Genomic DNA, 13,045 nt, shown 5'->3' with positions numbered 1-13,045 from the left:
CTAATAACTTTTGAATAAATTTGTCTATAATAATGAAACTGGTCATAATACATTCCTTGGCTACTGCTGAGAACATAAATATAAATTTTGCCATACTTGGTAAAAAACTTCCTGTCCTCCATCTTGCTATTTGTTAATAAACTACTTCTTCAAACTCTCCTAGGCCGTTTGTCCGATTTTCACCAAAATTTAATCGTATCATCTTCAGGCTGTGCCAAGAAAATATTATGGATTTTGCGTTTATAGGCAAAACCTTTTTTGTATATCGCTGCGACGAATTTGAGCCATGATGCCAAAATGACTCTTGAGGCTGTATCTCTGCAATGCTTTGACATATTGGCATCAACCTTTGCATGTGTCATTGTTCCCTTATTCTGACTGCACCACATCAATTTCGTAACTGTGCCACCTATTGGTCAAAAGTGATAAACCATTAACTTATATTATCAGTGACTCTATATATGATATTTCAGCCATTTTGCCTAATCTTCTTAAACTGTATAATTGTTAATTGTTGCAGTTGGTCTGACACTCTCAGGCTGCGTTCACACTGCAGGCTGAAACGACCCAATTCCGATTTTTTTGCCCTTATGCGACCTGTATGTGATCTTTTCATGACAGTCTGAACGACACAGATCCGATCTTTTCAAATGCGACCCAGGCCACTTGGGTATGTGGTCCAAATCCGATACATATCCGATCTTTTGAAATGCGTCTTCAGTCTGAACTGCCAGGTCACATATATCCGACCCGCACGTCGTTGATACGCGACAAACGTCATCATTGTAACTCCCGTTCCTTACTCCAGTCCAGTGGTGGCGGTAATGCACAAGAAATAGTTGCTAACCGCCAATAAAAGAAGTACGCACCTGTTGCTAGTAAATACACTCCAACGCGTTTCTGCACTATGGGCCGCCGCAGACGTGTCTCTTCCCGTGACAAAGTTAGTTGAAGGCGCTCGTAAACATAATTGAAGGTGGATCTGGTCATTCTGAAGTTACTGACGAATTCGGTATCAGTAAAGCCACTCACATCAGTCTCCCACCACTCCTGGCTGCGGCTCCACACAGGCGCACACACACGTTTCTCTGTACCGACGTTGCTACCACTGCTCCACAAAACGCCATGGCCAAAAACCTTGCTCTCCTCCTCTTTTTTAATTTTCTTCTTAACATGAGAAGGTTGTAATGGTGCTGGCTCCGCTGGAAAATAACTTTAATAAAGCTAAACGAACTCCAATGCTGACACCCATATTTGGCTACTTCCGTAAACAACAAGTGACGTCGTTGACCGTTGAGTACTCTTCTGCGCATGCGGGTCACTTCTGGGTCATTTCACGTTCACACAGGAGATCACAAAAGGTCGCATTTAATTGGAAATGTGAACGGCCTTGCAAAAAAATCGCATTTTTTCAAAAAATCGGAATTGAGCATTAAGCCCTGCAGTGTGAACACAGCCTCAGACTACAATGCATTTTTCAGCCTTTTGCCTAAAATCATCTTAAAACGTGATTAATTGCTCATTGCTCCAGTTGATCTGACACTGCCAGCCATTTTGGCATGTCTTGTCTTCTTCTTTGCGCTTGGCCCCGGTATTGCTGCTTGCAGCTATATTTATTATTCATCTTCTTCTTCTTCCGCCACGAAGTCTATGGCAGCCCATAGAACCGTATGGTAAAAAGTTATGAAATTTGGCACACTAATAGAGGACAGTCTGAAATGTCACCGTAGCAAATTTGGAGTCTCAAACTCAATCCCTCTAGCGCCACCATCAGTCCAAAATTTGACTCATGTTTATGCTAATAACTTTTGAACCATAAGGGCTAGAAACTAAATTCTTTTTTCCTCTGATTCCTTGGCTCAAGACGATTCGATTGCACCCTATGACGTCATTTTCCGTCATAAAAATTTTCCCGCCATTTTTAATTTTCCGAAAAACCTACTTTTACGAACTCGTCCTAGACGGTTCATCCGATTTGCACGAAAATTGAACCAGATCATCTTCAGACCATGCTGAAAAAAAATCTTGCAAATCAAGTTGATTCGTCAAATCATTTGCGATAAACGCGCAAACAAATTTTACGTAGCGGTTGCAAAAACACACTTAAGGCAATATCTCCGCAACGCTTTATTGTATTCAAACCAAACTTGGTACATGTCATCACAAGCATGACTTGAGGCAACATACAGCGTTTCGGCGCAGCGCCACCTACTGGTCCGGAGATACGAAAAATTACTATTTTTGCTTATAACTTCTGAACCGTTTGTCCAAAAATCATAAAAGTGGTCTCGTTACATTCAGGACGGCATGCCGAGTCGTCTGATATTCAATTGTACCATATCGGCCATTTTGGCTGTCGGCCATTTTGAATTTTGACAAAAAATGCTATATTTTACAAATGCATTAGTATATTGTTACTAAACTCGGTATGTGACTTCCATGCCATGCCCTGAAGGTACTCAAAAAGTTTTAGGGCAGTGCCACCTTGTGGTCAAAAGATATAACAAACTTGACAAAAATGCTAATAACTTTTGATTAAATTAGCCTAGTATATTGAAACTGGTCATAATAGAGTCATTGGCTCATGCCGATTCAATTGCACCCTATGATGTCATTTTTGGTCATGATAATTTCCCCGCCATTTTTAATTTTCCAAAAAACCTACTTTTGCGAACTCGTCCTAGACGGTTTGTCCGATTTGCACAGAAATTGAACCATATCATCTTCAGACCATGCTGACAAAAAATCTTGCAAATCAAGTTGATTTGTCAAATCGTTTTTGATAAACGCGCACACAAATTTTGCGTAGCAGTTGCAAAAACACTCATAAGCCTATATCTCCACAACGCTTTATCGTATTCAAACCAATCTTGGTATATGTCATCACAAGCATGACCTGAGGCAACATGCAGCGTTTCGGCGCAGCGCCACCTACTGGTCCGGAGATACAAAAAATGGCTATTTTTGCTTATAACTTTTGAACTGTTTGTCCAAAATTCATGTCTTCCGCACCATGCTTTGAAGGTACTCAAAAAGTTTTGGGGCAGTGCCACCTTGTGGTCAGAGGTTATAAACAAATTTACAAACATGCTAATAACTTTTGATTAAATTAGCCTAGTTTAATGAAACTGGTCATAATACAGTCATTGGCTCATGCCGAGAACATAGATACTAATTTTGCCATATTTGGTCAAACATCCTGTCCAATGTTCTTATTTGATCAAAACCTACTTTTTCAAACTCATCCTAGACTGTTTGTCCAATTTCCACCAAAATCGAATCGTATCATCTTCAGACTGTGTCAACAAAAAGTTAGGAATTTTGCATCAATAGATGAAACCGTTTTTGTAAACCGCAGTGACGAAGTTGAGCCTTGATGCCAAAATGACTCTTGAGGCTGTATCTCTGCAATGCTTTGACATATTGGCATCAAACTTTGCATGTGTCATTGTTCCCTTATTCTGACCACACCACATACATTTCGTAACTGTGCCACCTATTGGTCAAAAGTGATAAACCATTAACTTATATTATCAGTGACTCTATATATGATATTTCAGCCATTTTGCCTAATCTTCTTAAACTGTATAATTGTTAATTGCTGCAGTTGGTCTGACACTCTCAGACTACAATGCATTTTCAGCCTTTTGCCTAAAATCATCTTAAAACGTGATTAATTTCTCATTGCTGCAGTTGATCTGACACTGCCAGCCATTTTGGCATGTCTTGTCTTCTTCTTTGCGCTTGGCCCCGGTATTGCTGCTTGCAGCTATATTTGTTCTTGGTTCTGTTTTCAATGTTCATGGTTATGTTTGAGTTTGTCATGTTCACAGTCTTGTCGTGCACTTCCTGGTCTTGTCATGTGACTCCCATGCCCTCATGTGATCTTGTGTCTTGTCCTGTCATTGGTTCATTGTCTCATCACTGTTCACAGGTGTCACTTGTCTTGTCATTAGTCTGTGTGTGTATTTAAGCCCTCATGTTTACCATGTGTCTTGGTCAAGTATTGAATGTTGTAACCCGCTGTTGGTGAGTTTCGTTATTGTCAAGTCAAAGTCAAAGTCAAAGTCAAGGTCAAGGTCAAGGTCAAGGTCAAGGTCAAGGTCAAGTCAAGTCAAGTCTAGTCAAGTCTAGTCAAGTCTAGTCAAGTCTAGTCTTTATGTTTGGATCTAGTCTAGTCTAGTCTTTATGTTTGGATCTAGTCTAGTCTAGTCTTTATGTTTGGATCTAGTCTAGTCTAGTCTTTATGTTTGGATCTAGTCTAGTCTAGTCTTTATGTTTGGATCTAGTCTAGTCTAGTCTTTATGTTTGGATCTAGTCAAGTCTAGTCTTTATGTTTGGATCTAGTCAAGTCTAGTCTTTATGTTTGGATCTAGTCAAGTCTAGTCTTTATGTTTGGATCTAGTCAAGTCTAGTCTTTATGTTTGGATCTAGTCAAGTCTAGTCTTTATGTTTGGATCTAGTCAAGTCTAGTCTTTATGTTTGGATCTAGTCAAGTCTAGTCTTTATGTTTGGATCTAGTCAAGTCTAGTCTTTATGTTTGGATCTAGTCAAGTCAAGTCTTTGTTTTATGTTGAGATTTATGTTTAATTGTAAATAAACTGCACTTGGGTCCTTCAACTTGCCTCCAGTGGATCTTCGTTACAGAATACTTGACCGTCAACAATGGACCCAGCAGTTGCCCTCCTACGCCTTCGTCAAGGCCATCAGGCCATTGAAAATTATGTTCAGAACTTTTGTGGACTATGCAGTGAGGTAAACTTTAATGACGTGGCCCTCAAGGACATTTTTAGGTTTGGGCTTAGCGACCCTATCCGCTCACAGATGCCAGGGGGGAAGATCCATTTTTCCCTGGCCCAATATATTGACTTTGCTCTTCTGCTGGCTGGGTCTTCTTTTACGGTGGGGACTGTGGAGGCTCCAGGCTCCAGCCCACGTCCAGGCTCCAGCCCAAGTCCAGGCTCCAGCCCACGTCCAGGCTCCAGCCCACGGCCACGTCCAGGCTCCAGCCCACGGCCACGTCCAGGCTCCAGCCCACGTCCACGTCCAGGCTCCAGCCCACGTCCAGGCTCCAGCCCACGGCCCCGTCCAGGCTCCAGCCCACGGCCACGTCCAGGCTCCAGCCCACGGCCACGTCCAGGCTCCAGCCCACGGCCCCGTCCAGGCTCCAGCCCACGGCCCCGTCCAGGCTCCAGCCCACGGCCCGTCCGCTGTCCCGCCCAAGAAAATTGCAACGGCCCGGTGAACTGCCGTTGCCGCCATGGCCGCCCACGCCACAGGGTCCAGGTCCTCCCACGCCACAGGGTCCAGGTCCTCCCACGCCACAGGGTCCAGGTCCTCCCACGCCACAGGGTCCAGGTCCGCCCACGCCACAGGGTCCAGGTCCTCCCACGCCACAGGGTCCAGGTCCTCCCACGCCACAGGGTCCAGGTCCTCCCACGCCACAGGGTCCAGGTCCTCCCACGCCACAGGGTCCAGGTCCGCCCACGCCACAGGGTCCAAGTCCGCCCACGCCTCAGGGTCCAGGTCCGCCCACGCCTGAGGGTCCAGGTCCGCCCACGCCTCAGGGTCCAGGTCCGCCCACGCCTCAGGGTCCAGGTCCGCCCACGCCTCAGGGTCCAGGTCCACCCACGCCTCAGGGTCCAGGTCCGCCCACGCCTCAGGGTCCAGGTCCGCCCACGCCTCAGGGTCCAGGTCCGCCCACGCTCCCAGGCCCGTCCAGGTCATGTCTGGGTCCGGTGCCCCTGCACGGGCCTGGCCCACCATCCCTCCCCCAAGACCGCCCCCCAAGACTTTTTGTTAAGACTCTCGGTTAGGCCATGGGTGTTATGGTATTGTTTGGGCGTCAGGGGCCGCCCATAGAGGGGGGGATCTGTCACAGGGTGTTTTGGTGATGGTTCATGTTCATTGTTCTTGGTTCTGTTTTCAGTTTATGTTCATGGTTATGTTTGAGTTTGTCATGTTCACAGTCTTGTCGTGCACTTCCTGGTCTTGTCATGTGACTCCCATGCCCTCATGTGATCTTGTGTCTTGTCCTGTCATTGGTTCATTGTCTCATCACTGTTCACAGGTGTCACTTGTCTTGTCATTAGTCTGTGTGTGTATTTAAGCCCTCATGTTTACCATGTGTCTTGGTCAAGTATTGAATGTTGTAACCCGCTGTTGGTGAGTTTCGTTATTGTCAAGTCAAGTCTTTGTTTTATGTTAAGATAAATAAACTGCACTTGGGTCCTTCAACTTGCCTCCAGTGGATCTTCGTTACACTACTGAAGTGTTTCCTATTTTTGTGTGCAAATCAGACATTCAACCAACAGTCTGTGACCGGTTGCCCCGCTCTCATGCCGAAGAGAAGAGAAGAGAAGAGAAGAGAAGAGAAGAGAAGAGAAGAGAAGAGAAGAGAAGAGAAGAGAAGAGAAGAGAAGAGAAGAGAAGAGAAGAGAAGAGAAGAGAAGAGAAGAGAAGAGAAGAGAAGAGAAGAGAAGAGAAGAGAAGAGAAGAGAAGAGAAGAGAAGAGAAGAGAAGAGAAGAGAAGAGAAGAGAAGAGGTTGCAAGTGGGAGAGAAAGTTACTTTGAATACATTTATGAGGGTGTATGAATTAAAAAATATAGATTTAATTAAATCAAACATTCGCCATGTTGTCAATATCATGTGACCAGCATCAGTTATGTCGCTTCACTACCATTCACAAATCCTCTCCCATCTCTCCCCCATCCCACCTACTATATATAGGGAAGTATGCGATTTCAGATGCAGCCCCTGTGTCACATGGTAAGTGCTACAACCACTAAAAGCCTGGTTTGGACAACAGATGTTCTTAAAAGATTAATCATAGAAGCTGACGGATCTTACTTACAATATACAGTAATGTTGAGAGGATCTGATGAGACTTTAGGAGGAGGTTGAGGTCCTTCTTCTCCCAGTTCCAGCTCTGCTTCACACCTGTACTGAGCCCCATCATCAGCTCTGTCTGGACGGATCAGGAGTTTAGATGTTTTACTGACTGGAGTCTTGATGGTGCCAGTGAAGTTGGTTTGATTCACCAGAGTCTGTCCTTTGTACCATTTGACAGTGAGATACTGAACAGGAGCCACATTGAGAACGTCACACTGGAGCTCATACTGGTTTCCCGCCATCATTGGTCCATTGTGATTCACAGTGCTGATGGACACACTGTCTGGAGTCTCTGTGGAGGAAGATTTCAGAGGTATTGATTTCCACAGTCCTGAATGAATTACAGAAAATAATCTGAGATTTAAAAAAAACTCACTGTAAATAATAAGTGGCAGATTCTGTGAACACTTTGTTTTGTTCGTTTCAATGTAACAGGTTAGCTGCATCTCCCAGTCCATCACACTTCGCCTTTCAGAGATCTCGGCAGGGATCAGATCTATGTCATTATATCCCTCCCAACTCAAGCCAAAATTGTCTGTCATGTTGGTGGAGCAGTTCACTGAGAATGAAGCTTCATATTTAACCACCACCTCAGGAGGGTCGAAGAAAATGGGACAGTAGTCTGTCAAGAGAGAACAAAGACAGTGCATTCTGATAAAACTGATTCATCTGAAAAGTAGTAGTATTGGAGTTCATAAAGATTTAGTTAAGTTAAGATTTTCATTAAGAAAACAAACAACTGAACTCCTAACTGACTTTGCTCAATTGACTTTTCTGACTTAATTCTTTGTTCTGCCTTGATGTAACAAAATTTCTAGAATTTTGCATTTATGTTTTATGAATTGTGTGGCTTGTATTTACCCAAAGAGAGGAATAGCATAGGCTATATGCAGTGTATAGTATAAGGTGTATATATACCTTATATTTATTTAGAACAATATAAGGGTGAGTGTGTATATATATATATATATATATACATACACACACACTCACACTTATATCGTTCTAAATCAGTATGACATTATTTCCTCTGTGGAGCTACTGAGTCATTTTGACTGTAGTGGTTTGGTGTGTTTATAGTGGTTGTTAAGGCAAACATTGTTTTTCTTTTGCTCATACTTGTGGCTATAGGAAACAAACCACCCGCATACTCTAAATCTTTCTCTCTGGTACATAACTGATCCAGGTGTTCAGATGTATTAATATCCAGCAAATATTATAAATCACGTGGCTTGTTGAGGACAGCTGTGCCATTTTTTTTCTAAGCTAGAAAACAACCACCTCCCATCAAAATACCTTTAAAGATGCCCTATACACTGTAAACACTCAAAAATAATGAATTTGTTTGAGTAGAGCCAACTCAAACTAAACAAGTGAGAGTATTTACAACTTTCTTTTTCTTTCGAGTACTCAAAACTTGACACATTTTAAAGGTCCCATGACGTGGATTTTTTAAATTGTTTTTATAATGTTTCCTGAGGTGTACTCATATATTGTTGGTAGGATTTTTACATCATAAAATGTCATAATTTAGAAATAAAAGGCATTTTTCTATCCTGCTGTTTTCCCTCTGGCTTGAATGCTCTGTTTGAAGGGGTGTGTCTGCTGTGAGACTTCAGTGGAAACGCCCACTGCTGTGATTGGCTGGCATCTTTGGATTTGAAATGCGTATTACATGTGGAACCCATAGACCGTAAAAAAATATGGACGACGCGACTTCATTGACTTCCGCTGACCATAGTTGAAGCTTTCATAGGCCCGCTCACGGCGCTGACATCTCGGGACCGGAGTTGCGCAGTAGAGAACAGGAAGTAGAGGCGCGATTATCAAGAGCCCGCCCACACTCTCACAGATGCAGAACAATTAATTATGTTGGTGTGAAATAAACAGTTATGGAAATGTAGAAATTAAAGCTAAAGCTCCAATCTCCTCCCAAAAATCCAGAAAAAAGTCCGTTAGTGCCTCAGTGACAACTTCACTCAGAGAAGCCGTCAATCTCAGCTGTCAATCATGACGTCACACCCCCCGTTTTTATAGCATCAAATAACTCACTAAAACTAAACTTATTTAAAAAACGAACACTTGAAATGAAATTATTGTAATAAAAACTGCCTAAAAGGACAGAAACCATCTTAAGGAAACAATTATTTGAAGTGTAATTAAATTGTTTAGTGTGTCTCGCGCCCATTCAAATACATGGAGGGGTGGGGTTTAGGAGCTATACTGGGACCGGCCACCGGGGGGCGATCGAGGCGCGGAAGCTTCAATTTCTGACTGGAGCACTACAGGCTTGGTGGAACCCCTCTCGAATACTTTTACTGTTTCTTTATTATTACAGCTGTCAAGATGAACGAATCGTGAAAGTGTCGATTTATAGCATTATTTTTCTTTTCCCATCACATGAAAGGCTGCAGTGATGAGCATTGAGTAGACAGGCAGTCTGTTGATCGTGTGAATGCAGTGATCTCGTCATTGCAACGCTATTTCTCTCACAAAATGTTTTCACCACAACTAACAGCAAACACAATATCCATATGAATACAGTAAGAGCTTCGTTGTGTAGCATAACAGCGTCATTCATTATAACGGGAGTTTGGGCAAGTGTGCAGATACACTCGCGATGTGTGATTGACAGCTCCGAACATTATAAAGAGAGTGTTCTCTGATCACTCTCTGTAGTTTAATCCCAATTTAAATAACAGATTTGTTTCATGCTACTAAGAGAAACCATGTGAAGTTGATGGTTTAGTCACTGGCTTGATTCGCTGATGCATAAACAGTATTAAACGATTTAGAAAGAAAGTCTGTGTGAACTTGAATGATTAGCTACACATCAGAAATCACTGATCACAGATCAGGCATTAATGAACACTGTTACTCACTGTTTGTGGCAGGGCCGGACTGGGACACAATTTCAGGCCAAATTTAGAATTTAGAAACATGGACAACCCTATTTTTCCCCTAAATAATTAAAGGCTTTATCTTGAAAGGTACCCTCACTTCCCTTTTCCTTTTCTTAATTTTCCCTAATATCTCTCTGTATCTGCCTTCTACCAGGATCATCAGCCTCATACACTAAGTAAAGAGGAGAACTACACTCAAAAAAAAAAAAGGTTCTATATTGCACCAAAAATGGTTCTTGGCTCGTAATCATAGGGGAACCTTTTTTAGTGCTATATAGCACCAATTTTGGTGCTTCAGTGGTTCTTCAGCGGTTCTTCAGAGGTTCTTCAGCGGTTCTTCAGAGGTTATTTTACTAAGGTGCTATATAGCACCTCTGAAGAACCACTGAAGCACCAAAATTGGTGCTATATAGCACTAAAAAAGGTTCCCCTATGATTACGAGCCTTTTTTTTTAGAGTAGTGTTATTGGAAATTTAAACTAAAACATACATTATATTAATATATGTATGCATGTATAACGTAGTGTATTTTTCTCGCACCTGTCTCTTCTTCACATGTCCCTTTTTCTAGCCTCATGTTACAAACAGAACTGTCTCCACCTTGGTGAAAATCAACCACCTTATTATGTTTGCCCAGAATCTACATCTATTTTAGTAAAAATCAAAGTATTATATTTAAGACAAAATGTTGATTTTATGTTCAAATTTAATTAAATATCCAAAAATTTAGCAACACTATATTGCATACAATATGTACAAAAAGTAATTACAAAAATGTCAAAATGTATTCGGTAGCACTTTATAATAAGATCCATTCGTTAACTACATTAGTTAACATGAACTAATAATGAACTGCATTTATAAAGCATTTATTTATCTTTGTTAATGTTAATTTAAACATTTACTAATGCATTATTAAGATCTTGTTAACATCAGTTAATGCACTGGTGAACTAACATGAACAAACCATGAACAGCTGGATATGAACTAACGGTAACACAGATTAACTAATGCTGAACAGAGGTGTTGTTCATGGTTAGTTCATGTTAACTAATTCATTAATAACTAATGTTAACTAATACAACCTTACTGTAAAGTGTCACCATGTATTCAATAATAAACTACATTTTGACTGTATCTATTTTAAAAAATCCTAATAAAATGTTATTGCATTATTGTTTGTTGATGTCTGCACTATCACTTCTGTCTCCCCGCTCCCAATAACGTTACCTACAATATAATTGTGAATAGTTGTCTGCTAAATTACTACTGTAACTTTACAACTTAACATAATATGAATTAAGTGACGATAGTAAAAGGGGCGCTACCGCTAACATTCGCTAGCAGTTCAATGAAAGTACAGTATTTACAGATGAAACTGACCTGCACTTGAAGCATAGACTGTAAAAAAAAATATGGACGTTGTGTCCGTGACGTCACCCATTGGATTCTGAGGAGCAGTTTTGAAGCGCAAATTATGGACGAGCTGGCCGTTGCCATCTTGGCAGGGGCGTAGTTAAGGGGTGGCCATGGCCACCCCTGTTTGAAGCTTGGCCACCCCTCTGGCCACCCCTGATGTGCAAGCTGAAAAGCACTTTTCACAATGACAAAGAGGTGACTTTTACTTCGCCGCTCTGACACAAACAGTCTGCGCTATTCTGAACAGCTCGATGATTAATGATTTTATTGGTCATGTCAATCACAGTACTGACCAAACACTGATCCCTAAACCTACCCGTCACTGTAACCTTAACCAATGAAATAAGCTGCAGGGCGGGGTTTCTGGTGAAGCGGTTTGGCACTGGTTTGTGCACAGACCTCCAGTAGAAGCGAGCGGTAATATTTCAAGTTCAGCACGAGTGAGCAACCCAAGAGGATACGGTGATGAGCAGGTTAGGAAAGACAATGTTATGTACCTTTTTTTATTATTATTTTTTTATTTACCTAAGTTTTTCCTGCCTTTTTGGGAAAAGTTGGGAAAAAGTTTGTTAAAGTCCTCGTGAAATCAAAATTGATCATATTTACTTTGTTAGCGCAAATTGCTAGTTTTGTGGTGAACAATCCATCCGTGCAAGTCAATCCGCATCAAAAAATTATTTGGCTTCGTAATCTTTAATCAAAATCTGAAAATGCTCCTCCCCTCTACATTGGTAGGCCTTTTTTGATGACGTCTGTATGACGGCTTGGGCTTCGACACCGACATGCCATCATTAAACACGCCCATCCAACTGCCCGCGAGCTAATAAACAGAGATGGCGAGGAGTTGCGTTTTTTTTAATGAAACGCCTACGTTTCTATATCCAATCAGGTCACAGGGAGGAAAAAACAAACCACGCCCTCTGTTCTGCTCATTTAGTTTTCCGTTTCTCTCGGAAATACGTCAAATCACTGAAATAAAGTCGGTTGCAACTTCCGGTTCACTGGGACTTTAAAGTTGAGGTAATGCGAATGTTTCCTTAGCAAAAAACAAATGTATGCATCGCCGACACTTTCCCGTCGGAACACGCCCCCTTAGCCGGGACTGAGTGGCAGAAGATCTGCTGTATGATTGGATTTTAATAGGGGAAACACAAGTAAAAAAATAAATACAAAAAAAACGGTTATCATTTTAACCTAAAGGTTTGGACTTGATATAGTGTTCCTTACAACTTACCAATTTTTCCTGACGTTTATATTAGCCTGATTTCGATACAAAAATATTTTCAAGAATAGAAAACAAAAGTATTATTCAAATTCTGAATATGTCATAGGCCTGTTAATAATCTTTTTATCGCCTAGACAGCATGCAAAGAGCGCTCCCTTTATAATCACTAAAAGCTGTCACTCATTCAATGAACGTGATCTCACAAAGTTCTTAATCAGTGAAGCTGAAATATGTCTACACTTAGAGAGTATTAGCGCATGTGCACTCGGCACTGGACAAAAACTCCAGCGGTGAGTGGATTCTAACTTCAACACCTCTGATTGGCCATTGCAAGGCTATAGTTTCTTGTTTGTTTTTTACAAACTTCTATGTTGTTTCAATTTTGTCTGCTCGACCTGGCCGCTCTCTCTCCATCATCGGGTGCTGCTCACGTTTGGGTAAGTCGAATCGTAGCTTTGCCAGTCAAGTCAAGACTAACAGATTCATGATTTATTTTTTCATTAAAGGGTTAGTTCACCCAAAAATGAAAATTCTGTCATTAATTACTCACCCTCATGTCGTTCGACACCCGTAAGACCTCCGTTCATATTCGGAACACAAATGAAG

General features: G+C 41.7%; 1 protein-coding gene across 2 annotated transcripts in view; it reads right to left on the bottom strand.

Annotated features, from left to right (window-relative positions):
* LOC307137294 (vascular cell adhesion protein 1) overlaps positions 1-13,045 on the bottom strand; it is a 76,044-nt gene that overhangs the window by 60,064 nt on the left and 2,935 nt on the right. For both annotated transcript variants that reach the window (XM_079834873.1, XM_079834874.1), the window contains exons 2-3: positions 7,269-7,514; positions 6,855-7,184 (exon numbers count right to left, since the gene is read on the bottom strand). In XM_079834873.1, coding sequence (XP_079690999.1) covers positions 6,855-7,184; positions 7,269-7,514 — 576 coding nt within the window. The remainder of the gene's footprint in view (positions 1-6,854; positions 7,185-7,268; positions 7,515-13,045) is intronic.

This window comes from Gobio gobio (assembly GCF_949357685.1).
Source record: "Gobio gobio genome assembly, chromosome: 1".
NCBI lineage: Eukaryota > Metazoa > Chordata > Actinopteri > Cypriniformes > Gobionidae > Gobio > Gobio gobio.
Note: the sequence above shows the minus strand (reverse complement) of the source record. Positions and strands in the feature narration are given on the sequence as shown.